Genomic DNA, 16,233 nt, shown 5'->3' with positions numbered 1-16,233 from the left:
AGAAGGGACAATAATACACCATGCATCATTTATACTTGCGCAATGAATTAATACACTAACACATGTACATAACCAACCATTTGTTTAATAATTAATCTTTGTTTTTCTTTTCAAGAGGGAAAAGGACATATTTAAAATGTATAAAATTGTTTTGCTCAAATAATTAATGCAGAATGTCCTGTATCTCAAGAGTATTTCTAATCCTATAGTTTAGCTGCAAGTACAAGAAGTGCACTCCTTTTGTCCAGTCAACAGATGCCTCGTGCCACTCTGTGTGTTTGGATGATGGTTGTTGGAGACTTCCAAAGGCTTCAACTGTGGAAAACATAGACATAACACACACACGCACTTCTCTCCCAAAGTATGAAGATATACCATTCTCTGAACTGTATAGGCTGGCTTTGATACATCCTCAGTACATTGACTTTAACATAACCAGTATATTGGAGCAAAATATATCACTGGAGTGCTTTGCTGGACAATTATATCTCTGACTTATTTCAACGAGTTCATTTGGTAAGACCTGAAACATGACATAACATAAACAGTGAATATATTTATTATGGAAGGTAATTAATGTTAACAATAATTATTACAAAAGCAATATCACTATTCTACTATATTCTGGCCCAGCTCTTGTACCGAGTCAGACTAATGAATGGGAGACAGTTCTTTCCCTTTAAATTTTTAAAATATTATCCAACAAGATGTACATACAGTTCATAACTTTTTTTTAAAGAATAAAATAAATCTTAAGTTCATTCTGATGTTAATGGAAGTTGTCTGATGGATGACTTTAATATTTAAAGCAGAATGTGGACCAAGTGTTTCTTTTAATTCATACATTTGTCAACAGTGCTGATTCAGACAATGAGAAGTACTTGATTACTTCAGTCAGGGTCTGATTTCTCTTTCTTCAAATGCAAAGCGGAGGACAATAACTCTACAATAGGGTTTCCTTGAATTCACTAAGACAAACAGGTTTGCAATTTTTGATCCACAACTTTTCAACATAACTTGTCTTCATATTATTAGTAGCAATGAATTGTCTTTGAGCATCCACAGGCCTCTTTTTAAAGAAAACCCTACATAAAAATGAGGCCACAGCAAGAGAGTACCTAAATTGCACCAACATAACCACAGTGTATAAATGTATCAAACAGCCCTGGGAAGTGTCTCCGTTCCCTCCCCAGGTTGTTTCAACACTTGTGTATGGCCATTGAAGCTTAGCTCTTTTTGAGTGTCCTGCAGAACCTTGCCATGTGAGGAGCAGTTTCTTCAGCAAAGTAGTTCTGGAAGCTCCTCAAGCTTTAACTAGTACTATCTCGACTCGCCATCTTTATGTGTGGTAAAAAGGGCCAAGTCTCCAGCCCCGCCAAGTCTGGAGCCACGGGGTGGAGTAGAAGATCTGTTAACAGATGGAATGAGAGGTGGTGGAGCCCCAACTGACAATGCCCCAACTAGACCTGGATTCTTGGTTAGAATGCCATTAGGTACATGAGAGTGTGAATGCAGAGGTCCAAGTCTAGAGTAGAGGCCAGGGTGATGTGATGCTTGTGCTCCAGCTGGATGGAGATGAGAGTGAGACAGTAGCCCTGCATGAAGCTGTTCAAGGTGGGCAGCATGAGACGGGCTAGGAAGGTGAGGGGCAGACAGATGCGGATGTGGATGCATCCCAAAGTACCGTGCTCTCTCAAAATCTTCCCGCAGTATTTGAGCACGTTGTTCCTCATCAAACGGGTGGGGCATCAAACCAAACTCTGATCTGCCTGCTGAAGCAGAAGACGTAGAGGTAGGTACTTGTGGATGGTGCGGGCTGTTCGCCACAGCGGCCGCTACTGCAGCTCTCTCAGCCTCCAAAAATCGCTGTACCTGCTGATGCTGGAGAAGTCTAGACAAGTGTGGATCAGAGCGAAGTGCAAGGTGGTGATCTGACCTCAGAGTCAATACTTCCCTGCGTTGCTGCTGTTGTTGGGCAGCCAGATCCCTCCAAGGGTCCCAGGGAAAGCTGTGAGTGGCTTGGGAATGACCTTGTGGAGGACCATGAGGATGTGGTGGAAAACGTTCAGCTGCAGCACCTAATACCAGTCCGGCTGGGCCTCCAGCAGCACCGAGATAGGCATCAATAGCCCGTGAACGATCTAAAAGGGACAGATGATGATGATGATGGGGAGGGTGTGGAGTTGGAGGAGGAAGAGACATGCCAGGTGTAGGCGTCAATGAGAGGGTTGAGGAAGGGGTGGATGGATGGTGTGTGTGTCGACTATTGGGCCGTTCAAAGTTGTGTTGAGGTATGGCTTGATGCGGTAAGGAGATGGGCACTGGCTCAGGCTCCTCTTTACGCTCTTCTTTGACCTTGACTTGGGGGAGGGGCAGCCCAGAGGTTAGACCAAGTACAGGCTTGGATACGGGAGTTGTGGTCCGATCAGGTTTCTTTACTGGAAGCGAAGTAGAAGAGGAAGAGGCTGGACCATTGTTCTCTCTTTGCGAAGAGTGACTTGATTCAGTGCTGAGTGTGTGTGGTAACTGTCGGTGAAATAGATCCAGAGGAGAAGAAGCTAAGCGGACATTAGAAGGAGAGGTTGTGAGAATAGAAGATGTTGAAGATCGAGGTCTGTCCGGTGCTGTGGAGGAAGCCGACGCCGGTGTCCTGGATGCAGAATGTTGTCTCTTGTCTGACTCTCTTTCTCGTTCACGCTCTCTGCTTTGGCCATCTGAAGGGACCCCACCTACGCTCAGTGGACCCAAGCCATTCAAATGTGAACTGGGGGTGTTGCTGCGGTGCCTGAGGGATTGGGCACCAGGTGACATTCGAACTGGTTGGCGTCCATACATGAGACTGTCTCTGTGTGAAACAGTATTAAACCATTTAAGTATGTGTCAAATTGAGAGACACAATACATAATTCACATTTGATCTTAAAAGCCCCTAGTGACAAACAAACCATTTAAAGTTAATGTGAACAGAAATGTATTTTGTTGTAATGTCATACCTGTCCTTTTCATCTTTTATATGAGTCAGCTCTCTTTTCTCCACTTCCTTTCCTCGATCATCTTTTTTCTCTGGTCCCTTGGCCCAAGATGATCCAGAGGGAAAAGAGGCAGGGGTAACATGCAGACGATTCCATGGATCATGGGGGTTACCTAATCCTCCAACCGCACTTGCAGAGGGCTCGGTCTTATGTCCAAAAACACTGGCCGCTAAAAGGAAAGGTATCAAATTTGATTAGTCTTTGGGTGAGAGAAGAATGTGACTGATAAAGCAGTACTTAAATTTACATTTGAGAAACCAATGCTGAAGAAATTTGATAAAAACACATTCAAGTTAAAGCAGTGGTTCTCAACCAGGGGGCCTCAGCAAACTTCGAGGGGGGCCTTAAGATGACTTAAAATGGTATAAAATGAGATAAAACTAGCATTAAAATGACACAAAAACTAAAAACACTAAAAATAAAGATATATCAGATTTTGATTCACCCCGCAACAACTGTTTTTTTTTCTCCCCCCTTTAGAGAACCAGGATTTCCTTGATGTACAAAGAAGCCTAATTTTAAAACTAATTTCTCAACCTGGAAATGTCATGTAAACTAGTAAAATCTTAACCCTATGGCCATTTTATAATGAATATCCATACATATCCATTTTCTAGTGATGCCAAGCTCTATAATATTTTATTGAGTACCAATTGTAAATAAAACTTATTTTTTTACAAATCTTCATCCAATAAATCACCCAAAAGTGATGTTTAATCTTTTAAACATTCCAGGGCTAAGTAAGAGCAATCCTACTGATTAATATATCTTCATAAAAAACAAAACAGCATGACAAACCTATTGTGGGGCTGCCTAGGCCTCCAAAGGCACCAGAACCCAGGGCTCCCAAAGAGGAGAAGGGAGGTGAACGAACATATGGTTCTGCAACAAGAAACATAGCTGTTAGAGATGATGAAATCAGACATCATTGTTCTACTAAAAGAGAAAATTATGCTCTACAAAGCTAGAGAGTGAAGCAAGCCTGAAGAACAGACCAACAAGAGCAGCATGGGTAACATTGGCTTTTGATGCCCCTACTTTCTCAGAGACAGTCTCTTACCCAGATGTGCTGCTGGGAGGAAAGAGTGGGGCGTTGATGGAGACATGAATGGTGTGGAGGACGGATTGACTCCACCTGAGAAGACATAGGTCAACTCAGATAAAAGCTTAAACACTCATAAATGGACTACCATTGAGTGTTGACATTTAGCCAAGTTTGTGTCTTATATACTCCTTAAGTCTAATTTAAAACCTTTGTATGACAGCACAGTAGTGCTCTAAAAATCCTTCAGTAGTGCTGTCAAAGTGTCTTGTATCTAAAAACTATTATTTAGGTGGAAACAACTCACTTCAACAGCTTAAGAATAATCACAGGCTTATGTCACCTGCAAAATTCCTAAATTGGTTGCATTAAGTGTAAGGAGTATCACCCACCAGCGGCTGCAAACAGGCTTCCTGGCCTTGTAAGATCATGATTTGGGGTAAGGGGACCACCAAGTGGTCCTAGACCTCCAAGTCCACCAATACCAGGGCCAGGGAGTCGAGGCAATGGGTCATTACGGAAGTCAAGCTTTTGTGGATCAGCGTGCATAAGCTGAGGAAGATGGTGACAAAGAGAAGGAGTGACACCACTGTTTAAAAAACATTTATAAAATCGAATTGTTTCATGGTCAAAAATTTGATTGTATATTAATATAAATTTTTATAAAATACTATTAAATATTTCAACCAGTCGATAACCCATTTTTTTAAAATGAAAACACAGATGAACGCAAAAACCTTGACTTTTTCTTGATGCCTTAGAATCATCCAAGCCACACGGACATGCATAGCGCACCATTTTCCAGGTTTCTGTAAAGAGACCGTCTATGTACAGTTAGAAAGGAATTCCCCGCTACTCATTTAGAGGTCAACAACTAAAATAAATCAAGTACAAAACAAAAGAGAATAAAACGTACATTACTGACTTTTGGTGGTGGTGCAAATGGGTCTGTAAGCTGTGGAAAGAAACACAAACACCATACATTATTCGAACTAAAGTTTCTTGATAATGATGTATGATACAAATGCACAAGATACAACATCTTTACCCTTGCTTTAGGTTGCAGATGGGGCGGTACAACTCCCAAACCAGAAGTCATCTCTGGAGCAGCTCCCTGAAGGGCAACAAGCTGTCAATAACAACACACTATTCAAACCCACTTCATGGACTCAATGTAGGGCTGGGCGATATATCGCATGAAAAGCCGGTTCCTTGATTAGTAGTAAATAACCATCACCTGCTTTCAGATGGAGCGGCATTCACTACAAAGAGCCGTAGTTAACTGACAAGCTGAGCCATATCGCATTAATATCGCGGACGTATCGCCTGCGATAATTCATGCGATATGGCTCAGCTTGTCAGTTAACTACGGCTCTTTGTAGTGAATGCCGCTCCATCTGAAAGCAGGTGATGGCGATTTCAACATTTACTAATACATTTTTAAATTAAGTTAATTTTTATTTTATCTGTTAACCTTAGTTAATGCACTATGAACTAACATGAATGATCAAGGTACAATTGTATAGCTCAAATATTAATACATGCTGTAAACATGTATTTTGCATAATACATATAGTTCATGTAAGCAAGCGAATATACATCCTTGTTAACAAATGGGACTTGCAAAGTTTTACCTATGAAATTTACATATATGTTTCTCGGTTATAGCTAAAGAAACACACATTTGACCGGTAATATTATAATGTTTCAATTATTTTCTGTAGAATTTGTTCTGTAGAACTTTTCATTTTAATATATTTCATATTCATTTAGCACATTTTCATGGTTTCACTGTTTTTTTTAACTGTTTGCACTATTTAATTTGTATCTTTGCTCCATAGTATTTATCTATGATTGCAATCTGTTTTTTTTTTTATGCAGATGTACTCCCCTACAAAATCACCCCAATCATTCTAGAATGATTAATTATTTTCAAATAGAGCAATTCATCTGGCAAAATTGTTTGAATTTCGCCATATATTGCAGAAAAACAAAATATTGTTTTTTCCAATATCGTACCCTACTTCACAGGTGGGTCATTCATAAAGTCCTTCCAAAGATACAGTTTAAAAATGGCCAATTTAAGAAATTGGAAAATGGTATTTTAAAAACTACATTTGGATTGTTTATGACTATCACAAGACTTGTTTAAATACTGATGAACCTTATTTTAAGATAATTATAAATGCATTAAATACCACTGAACTTGTGTGACAGAAATACTATATTTGAACTGTACAAAGCCATTTATGATGTCAAGCGTTCATTTGTGCAATAACATTCATGCTAAATATACATAGCAACAGTGAAGGAACACACTCAAACTGAAATAACCATGCATGCACATTACATGTTCAAACGTTTGGGGTCAGTAAGATTTTTGTATGTTTTTGAAAGACGTCGCTTATGCTCAACTGATTTCTATTTTAATATATTTTAAAATGTAATTTACTTCTTTGATGGCCAAGCTGAATTTTCAGCAGTCATTACTCCAGTCTACAGTGTCACATGATCCTTCAGAAATCATTCTAATATTTGGTGCTCAAGAAACATTTTTCATTATCAATGTTTAAAACAGCACTTCTTAATATAATACATTTGTTTGGGAATCTTTGATGAATAAAACGTTTTTTTTTTTTAAATGTGACAAATATCTTTAATGTAGGTCACTTTTGACCAATGTAATGCATCCTTGCTGAATTAACGTATTAATTTAGTCTTTTGAACAATAGTGTACATTATTAGCAAAATATACTACTTTTTTTTTTTGCAGTGGGCAGATAGCACATTATTGGCTTTCCATGATCACTGGATATTGTGGTAATACACAATCATTCTTCATTTATACACAGAGCTATTAGATATCAATATTCAAAACATGGACCAAATGACAAGCAACTCTTACCTTAGGCTGAAATGCTCCATGCAATGAACTGAAAGGTCCTGTGGGCGGAAGAACGGGCTGTATTCCCGGCACAGATGGTGGGTACTGAGGAAAAAACTTTGCAGGAGAGGAAAGAAATTAATAATAATCACAAACTAGAAAAACTAGTTTTATAGAGGCCTTAAACCAGGGTTTCTCAAACTCGGTGCTGGAGGGCCACTGTCCTGCATAGTTTAGCTCCAACCCTGATTAAACACACCTGAACAAGCTAATCAATGTCTTCAGGATCACTAAAAACTCACAGCTAGGTGTGTTTGATCAGGGTTGGAGCTAAACTGTGCAGGATAGTGGCCCTCCAGGACCGAGTTTGAGAAACCCTGCCTTAAACCCTGCTATATTCACCGAAAGTTTGAAAATTGCCCCACATACAACACTTACTGGGTGTCGAAAGAGACTGTCTATTTTGCCTGGATACTTCTCAAACTGAAAGACAACAACCACAAGAGAAATGTCAAAGCATGAATTGTCATAATCAGCCACTTTCTGAAATGAGCCATCCATGGGCAATAGTTGACTCCTCACCAATGGTGGTGGTGCAGCTGTGGGGTGTAAGAAGTGTTGGTGAGTATGAGTGTGCTGGTGCTGGTGATTGTGATGATGAAACTGGTAGGCCATTGGTTGGATAGACGTCTGGGCCTGCGAGGATCTGCTACCCGTCCCAGAGCTCGAACTTGAAACAGACGGTCCTCCAGCTACAGAGGCAACATTTGATTGTGTTAAATCCTGATCTGTTAATTGAATAGAAAAGAAAGAACTTTCATCTTTCTTAACAAGAACGTACACGCTTTGTTTCTATAAAGATTTTACCGACACACGTGAAATAACAGCTGTTAGCATTTCATAACTTTCTGTAGTGTATCGGTTAGTAAACTTTACCTGATGAAGGGTGGGGTGACACCTGCATTAGTGGAGGAGGTGGGGGAAGGCTGGGGGACGGTGTGAAGACGGCACCAGGACTTGGTCGAGAGGAGGGTCTTACTGTCCCCACACCCCCTGGGCCTCGAACTAGGGACACACTTGTAGCAGGAGTAGGGGGTCTGATTGATGAAGAAGTGGCTGATGAAGATGGAGGCTTGCCTGAGGTACTGCTCCTGATGGAAAACCAATGTCACATCATATATTTAGGGAATACAATCTGTCTATTATATTAATAGACACTCTTTTGAAAAATAACTTTTAAGTCAGATTGCAGCTAAATAAGAGCTGCACAATATGATAGGGACCATCTGATGCATGTAAATACAAAAATATTCGCCATAAATTCGATGGGTGATAGATTGATGTCTGAAACATCATTATGTATCAGTATCAATCATTCTGCATCAATATCAATTATTTATTATATATAGACTACCGTTTGGGATATAATTTTATTATATCAAAAATATAATAAAACAGTAATTTGTGAAATATTATTACAATTTAAAATGCCGGTTTTCTATTTTAATATATTTTAAAATGTAATTTATTCCTGTGATGGCAAAGCTGAATTTTCAGCAGTCATTATTCCAGTCTTCAGTGTCACATGATCCTTCAGGAAATATGTTGATTTGCTGCTCAAGAACCATTTCTATTATCAATGCTGAAAACAGTTGTGCTGCTTAATATTTCATTTTTCCTGAAGGATCATGTGACACTGAAGTACTGAAAATATAAAAAAGTACTTATCCATGCCAAACGCATCAAGTACAAATTATTTAAAAGATGTAGGCCTACACTACCTTTCAAATGTTTGGGGTTGGTTAAAAAGATTTATGTTTTTCAAAGAAATCTCTTATGCTCACCAAGGCTGCATTGATCAAAATATTTGATAAAAAATGCAATAAAAGTAATATTGTGTAAAATATTATTACAATTTAAAATGACTGTTTTCTATTTTAATACATTTTAAAATTTATTTACTCCTCTGATGGCAAAGCTGAATTTTCATCAGCTATTAATCCAGCCTTCCTAATTTTTCAGATCCAAAATTGTGTACGGTATTGTAACTTGAAAAACTAAGTGCAGTATCAACCTAGAATCTTGTAAACATTACTTTTTTTTCCAGGTGGACTGGAAAAAAAACACCTGTGTCCCCTTTACGGAAGATGTGTCGAGCCAGGCAAACACATTGAAATATTTTGTGTACAATATGGATTAGAAGATATGTGAACAGACTCTAGGTGTGCCGAGATTATTCTATTAGCTTCAACAGCATGATTGGTTTTTAGAAGGCTAAGTGCATTATTTAAGTTAAAATACACAGAAATGCTGTTTCACTACACTGACCTGTTGTTGCTGCCCATTGAGTAGATCGATTGTGACTTTCCATGGAAAGGGGGCTTGTGTTTGTGCTGTGGTGGGCTAGGATCATGGCGGTGATGGGGACCACCATTTCCATTACGCTGATCAGGAAGTGAGTTGGAGACAGAAGCAGTGGAATGGGCTGCAAGGCTAGGCAGAGAGGATGAGGTAAAGATGGGCTCAGGGTAAGGCTGCTCCATACTCCTCTCCTGACTCCTCTCCAGGCCAGAGACCCGAGGTGTGACTGACAGAAGGGGTATTGAGCTATTTGAGGGCAAGAGAGGGCAACCGTTGCCCACAGCAGCGCTTGCAGAGTTGGAGTTAACTGCTTTGGAAAAAGAGAGAGCTACAATGTAATCCATGTAATACTGTTTTCCATGCATGACAACAAAATAATCCAACAATTTTATGCAAGAATGCACAAAAGCATTGTTCTTCATGAAAAAATGTATGTGTGGCATTTAAATTGCATATGCATTTTAATTCATGATGAACACCATTGCCCAATTCAAATCCTTAAAACATACAGTATATCCTAGGGGTGGGAATCACTAGGCACCTCACGATTCAATGCAATAAGATGATTAGTGCTAAAATACTGGCGGGCGAGACCGCACGTTGTAAGCGTAACATCAAGCAAAGTGCATATCCTGTGCAATGAAGCCCGCGATTGAACTTGTAATTTGCTTCAACCTTTTCAAACTTTATAGAAGATTATTTTATGGAAGGTTAAAGGGTTTGTGTGTGTGTGTGTGTGTGTGTGTGTGTGTGTGTGTGTGTGTGTGTGTGTGTGTGTGTGTGTGTGTGTGTGTGTGTGTGTGTGTGTGGAATTGAAAGCAAGCAGAATACAGCTGTTTCTAGAGCGCACACAGTGCCATCACACATCTGCAGTTAAAAACGAAAACGCTAAAGAGAGAATCGATTTTTTTCTCCCACTCCTAGTATATAAACCTGCCGGGTTTATAAACCAGCAGATATTTACCTTCTCTTGTGCAGACGATGAATGCTGGCTCCAGATTGTCAGAAGCCTAAATAATAGCAAGAGAAATGTCACTAATTAAAAACACATCACAATACATACATTAATGCAAAATCAGGTCAACAAAGAAAGGTTTTTACCTTATCTCCCGATTCACTCTCTGTATCGCACTGTGGGTTAAAAAGAATTAAGTGATAGCAGTACAATGACAATTTTCCCCATTTATGATATAATTTATGACATGCAAACAAACCAAAACATACACTACAGTTCAAAAGTTTGCTTTTAGTTGGCTAAGAAATCAAATACACAGCTGAACAATAACCACTAATTTGTATTCTATAATTATTTTTCCCTATATTTTCCTTATGACAATTTTATGATTTACATATGTACTACAAACACTTGTGCAGTAAATCATCATGGATTTTATACAATACAAATATGTTTTATAGTTTCTATCCTGTAGTAAAGGCTTTGTCAATCAGCACTGCATTATTCACATACTTTATTAAAAAATACCCCGAGATGGCTTGAAAAACACACATAAACCATGTATTGTCGCAATCGTTTATTGTCTTAATGTTTCATCACTCTAAAAGTTTCAGCTTTTTATTCAGCTACAGCAATAGCTGGATGCCTTTGTCAAAGCCACTTGAAGGCATGCCTGCAAACGCTGTGGTACGCAGGGAAGGAGACCAGATGCCGTTTTTCTTAATGGATGTCAATAGAGGAGAGGCTTCACTACGCTAAATAAACAGCTTTTGTGGGAAAACGACTTATTGAATCAACAGCCCATCAGCTAATCTTCCACACGTTTGCACTTAAACATTCATTTTTATGTTTAAATAAATAAATATTTTTAAATTGTCATGGACAATTAGGTGACAGATTTACGGCAATTCTCATTTATTTCTATGGTATCCGCAAACAATGCATTGACTGTCACACAACTACGAACAAAATTCAATGACGTCAAGGCTGTAATGTGATTGGTTATCAAGGCACACGTGATCCAAGATAGCCGTTCAGCTTTCTCCAATGGTAGAGCCACGGACCCTAGTATCTCCCAATAATAAGATCATCTCTGTTATTACTTCTACAAGTCTGTTTTGGACTTTCTACGAGAGAGCACCCTCCGGCTTATAGTATGAATAATAAATACTGTAAGGGGACGAATTTACGTGGTAGTGCATGTGCAAAATATATGTATTTTGAAATTCTGAAAACATTTCAGTCACATTTATGGGCAGCAAGAAAAAGACAACACACGGGAAAAAAACAACTTACAATGTATCCTGTCTCCATGTGATTCCCAGATATCTGAAACCGACATTTGGAAAAGTCAAACCATGGCGAAAAGAATACAGTGTAGCAAATAAATATATTTATTTTTATCTTGCATTAAAAGGGTCGGCTGCCAGTAGTTAGTTACAGGCTGATACATAGGTCAGACTAACTAATCAGCCTATATTTGGCCATTATGAGATTACTGCAATGGCTGATAACCATGTACACTTTGATTAACAGAAGTGGCAGTTCCTCCTGGCATCATTTCTGAAATCGACTGATTTTTGCTGCCTTTGAATTGCATAACTAGATACATGTACACACATTGGCCAGTGGTTACCCTGCTCTCCAGATATCTGTACAGAGTCTGTACAGCAGTCTTTTAACTGCTGCTAGGACAGCGAGAAGCATATGCACATGTGATGCAAATTTTGTTTAGACCAGTCACTGCGTCTAATATCCCCAACAATACGGCACCATTACTGCTCAATATTAAAAACTTGTTTTTAAATATACCCAACTGGTTTATCAGGTCAGAAGCGCATCTACGCAGGACTATTCTAGAAATGTTTGCTGTTTAATGGGCGTTTTCAGATAAGTTTTTTTTTTTTTTTGTCAACTAAGGTGTGATGAAACTGCAGTACTAACCTTAGCATCTCTATTTCTCTTCAGTTTTGATTTGATCTTCCTGCGCTGCTCCCAACTGTTGGTGTACGTAGCAGGAGGTCCTTCCTCCGGCTCTGACAGAGGCCCTCCGTTTTCATCTAGACCTCTCTTTCTTTTGCTTCCTCTACCCATTAACAAGCCAGATCGCTCTGGAGGCTTTAGGGAACAGTCCATCTATCAAAGTAACACAGTAAAACATATTAGAGCAGCAAATTGTCAAGCTCTGTACTTAGATTGTTGTAATTCAACTCACTGTGCTTTTATTTGTTTAACACAAATTACACTATCGGGTATTATTATTATTATAAGTATATAATTACAAGCATATTTTGTCCAAAACTTAATTCACAACTTCTAATCTCCATACAGTATTGCAACATTTACTACAGAGTAGTGAAAGATGGACAAGCACACAAACCTCCAAGGCCTCCAGGCTTATGAAGCTGGCTATGGCGAATCCATCGATGATATCCTCCTCGCAAGACACCGATTCTCGCTTCCTCCGACGCGGAGGCCGGTGTCTGGCCCCAGGGAAGCCGGGTCTGCATTCTCCTCCATTGGCACGAAGCAGGGAGTCTCCTCTGCAGAGTTCTTGGTCCGAGGCCGAGGATGGCGACGAGGCCCTGTGCTCCGCGAGATCCGCTCTCCTCCGCCGCCGCTCTCGGTCACGCTGCGAGCGGGAGCGGCGGCTCTGCCTGAAGCCTCCGCTTCGACTGGGACCATCCATATCAATGTCCGTACGAAGGCACTTGTTAAAAACACACCCTGGTCCGGCCTGGGAGACTTTACAACTGTTACTGAATAAAAACCAACGCCTCCAGGACCAGTGCTCCGGATCTCAGATGTAATTGTGGTTTAAGGTTTCTGTCTTATAATTTAATAGTCCAGTGGAAGCTGTATGGTGCGAGCACACTGCAGTCTGAGTTCAGTCATGTCTGGGCATCACCGGGCCTGTTTTATCCAATAACACAGCGATTATGAGAGCTTCTAGATAATCCACTTACTGTCTTTCTGTCAAGACATTGTCACTTTCATCTGGGGAAGGAAAAAAGGAGAAACTACCCATGAGTGGCGCAGTCGGGCTTTTAAAGATTCAATATGGCTGTTTAACTAAGAAAATATGCATTGGTTATGTTGGAAACAACTGGTTATCTTCAAACAGAATATTGACTAAATACTAAAAACATGTTTTTACTAAAATTACAAACTAAAACTATCATATGTTATTGACATATGAGACAATCTGCCTAAAAATATGCTACCTTATAAGTTAGGGCTGAGTTTTCGTTAGTAAACTTTATTAAAAGGTAGATGATATGTACAAACAAAGGCCAACCGTGGCGCAAAACGATCCTTATAGACTAAAATATTTCAGCCAAAGTCTTTTTTTTCTCAATCTGAAGCAGATAAATCGGTTAATGAACCGACGAGTTAAATCGCTCGATGTTAGCTTGCTAACGTTAGTTAGCTAACCAGTTAGGATCGCGGATTAAACACTCGCTTTTAAACGACCAAATTCGTAACATTTTAGTTTATTGTACTATACATGACAGTACTAGAATTATGCGATTGTGATGTTGCCAATTATTCAACGATTATTATATATCCGGTATAAACAACCAGGCGAGCAAACACCAGCCAACGTTACGTGAAACACCTTACCACATATCAAATGTCATTTTAAAAGATCAACCACTCGTTTTACAATTGTCTAGCTCGTTATATCTCTTCTAAAACATCTGTCGAGGGGGCCCAAAGCTATTTAATATGACTCCAATAAAACAAGCTAACCATGTAACATTAGCCTGTGCTTCGTTGACACCCCACCTTGCACTTCACATTTAAGAAGGAAATTTAGCTAATCACTCAGTTCAATACATTAACGCAAACGATGAATGTAACACGAATCTTAACCACTTGTCTATTTGCGGATTTAAAAACAAAACCCGTCAGCTGAAACAACATACTATAGCCCTTCAGCTTTCTTTAACGAGCAGAGGAGAAAAGAGGACACTGTGCGATGGGCTTAAATCTCAACTGAACTATAAAACCTTTTTTGCTCGAAACTAACCCACTCAGTCTTGCTTTACTAACGATACTCAAAGCCACAGACACGAACAAAACAACGACAATATTTCCAATCACACCCACCACTCGCGCTGTACAGAGGGCCATTTTCCTCTGGCTTCTGCTTTCGTCCGAGCCTCCATTTAAAACGATAATAATATACAACAGGCCCCGAGGCCTCGGTCTGGAGTTCTTCCGTCAGGGATGTTGAGCGCAGCCCCGTCAGCGCAGGCTGGGCTCCTCCTTCCGCGGCCCGCTCTGTGATCCACTGTGTGCGGTCAAGCTGGAGATTTCGCCGGTGTCCGCCGCAGGAGCTGTCTTCTTTCTCAAGTGTATCGTGAAAATGGACCTATGAAAGCTTGCTTTTCGTTGCGATCGTCAAAATGGAATAAATAGATTTCTTTAGTTTATTTGGGAAGCTAAAGCATACATGAAGCCTGGGTGGATAACCCGTAGCAGTCAAACTGCATTGTGTGCTTCTGTCGGGTTTTCTTCCTCTGTCGGTTCACTGAAGACAGGCTGCATTGAATGCGACGATAGTACTGCCATCTACTGCCATTGAAAGGCACGAACGATAGTAAAGTGCCTTGTATTTACAAATAGCTTATGGTTCAGACGTTCAGAGAAGGTCCTGGTAGTAATACACACTTGTTCTCATCATCCGATTCCAAACCAAGTGTTTTAAGTGTTGATATTTATTTCATTTAAACTGTATTACCATTTGTCATTATATTTGATATGTGTATAAATAACTTAAACGTGCCTTTTTTATGTTCTTCCTGGATATTTGGAGATTTTCTTTAATCCAACTATCCATGATGTTTTTTTATTACTGAATATGAATTTGTTTGTGTTTCCTTAGTAACATTATGCATACTAGAACAGTGCAAGAATATATCAAATTTGCATTGTAATACATCCATACCAAAATAAAGAGATTGTATGTGCAGTGAAAGAAGTAAAAACATATCAAAGTGGTATTACTTTACAAATGTTTTATTTGTATTATTATTAGTACATTTTAAAAAGTGATTATTTGATTTTACAGAAAAAAGTGAGGAAACTTGTTGCCTTAAAAATATTAAGTAACACTTATTCATGCTTATTTACTTTAATAATAATTGCCTTAAAATATTAAATAAATACACTTCGTGTGTAATTGAAAAAATTTAGATATGTGAACTTGACAATTCCACATAACTTATTTTTTTTTTAAATTACGCATGAAGTTTATTTACTTAATTTTTAGGCAATGGGTTTCCTCACTTTTTTAAGTTAAGTCAACTGATCACTTTTTACAGTGTATAGAATACGAATTATTAATTTGAAATGTATCTAACAAATTAAAGATTTTGCCAATATTTTCAAGAAATGTATCATTGATTTCATATGATAAAATAAAATATTTCCGTGTAAGAAGAACATAACCAGTATAATCTTGAATTTGATGAATACAATAACAATACAATTTTATAATAAGAAAAAAACGAGTCATAAATGTCCCTTTTTTATTATGAATGCTTGAACAGAAATTGCATAACAAAAATGCCAAAGCTGTACATATAAAATATCTAAAATAAATACAATTTATTTAAATAACCTAAAACTACCAAAAATAAATATGGTAAATAATAAATAAAATAAATAAAGCATTGTTATGTTCACAAAATCTTAAATGTATTAAATAAAGAGACAGTTTTAACAGCATTTATGTTTCAGCTCTCCATAATAGTAACTATATAATTTTCTAATTGCTTCAGGACCACATAAAAAAAAATAGTTTTTTGATTGCTGAATATACACAGATGAATATGAAACTTAACAAAAAAAAATAAAAAAAAATAAAAAAAATAATATATATATATATATAACGGTCATATAGCAAAATAAATTTGTTAAAGAATAAAAATAAATAAATAACTGACTAAAAA

At 38.5% G+C, this 16,233-nt stretch overlaps 1 protein-coding gene across 10 annotated transcripts; it reads right to left on the bottom strand.

The window, feature by feature from the left end:
• Nucleotides 1-409: 409 nt before the first annotated feature.
• Nucleotides 410-14,813, bottom strand: fbrs (fibrosin). Of its 10 annotated transcripts, none has more exons than XM_079851736.1 (19): nt 14,387-14,813; nt 12,654-13,270; nt 12,218-12,409; nt 11,570-11,602; nt 10,420-10,449; nt 10,283-10,328; nt 9,286-9,628; nt 7,894-8,108; nt 7,540-7,745; nt 7,396-7,440; nt 6,979-7,074; nt 5,122-5,202; nt 4,990-5,028; nt 4,811-4,897; nt 4,466-4,625; nt 4,092-4,166; nt 3,830-3,913; nt 2,993-3,200; nt 410-2,845 (listed from the first exon to the last, which is right to left on the bottom strand). In XM_079851736.1, the coding sequence occupies exons 2-19, from the start codon at nt 12,960-12,962 to the stop codon at nt 1,321-1,323; spliced, it is 3,774 nt and encodes a 1,257-aa protein (XP_079707862.1). In that variant the 5' UTR covers nt 12,963-13,270; nt 14,387-14,813; the 3' UTR covers nt 410-1,320. The 10 variants fall into 10 exon arrangements, with proteins under 10 accessions (XP_079707862.1, XP_079707866.1, XP_079707865.1 ...); XM_079851740.1 differs by having other exon boundaries at nt 4,811-4,882; XM_079851739.1 differs by having other exon boundaries at nt 5,122-5,187.
• Nucleotides 14,814-16,233: the final 1,420 nt, after the last annotated feature.

This window comes from Squalius cephalus (assembly GCF_949319135.1).
Source record: "Squalius cephalus genome assembly, chromosome: 19".
Classification (NCBI taxonomy): domain Eukaryota; kingdom Metazoa; phylum Chordata; class Actinopteri; order Cypriniformes; family Leuciscidae; genus Squalius; species Squalius cephalus.
This window is presented reverse-complemented; position numbering and strand designations above follow the sequence as displayed.

What these genes read in the sequence shown, in the direction of transcription:
- fbrs (XM_079851736.1), bottom strand. Translation starts at nt 12,962, where the DNA reads ATGGATGGTCCCAGTCGAAGCGGAGGCTTCAGGCAGAGCCGCCGCTCC. An exon ending in TAAGCCTGGAGGCCTTGGAG is followed by an intron (nt 12,410 to 12,653) that starts GTTTGTGTGCTT and finishes TTACTTTGATAG; the next exon opens with ATGGACTGTTCCCTAAAGCC. An exon ending in CAGCTGCACCACCACCATTG is followed by an intron (nt 7,441 to 7,539) that starts GTGAGGAGTCAA and finishes GTTGTCTTTCAG; the next exon opens with TTTGAGAAGTATCCAGGCAA.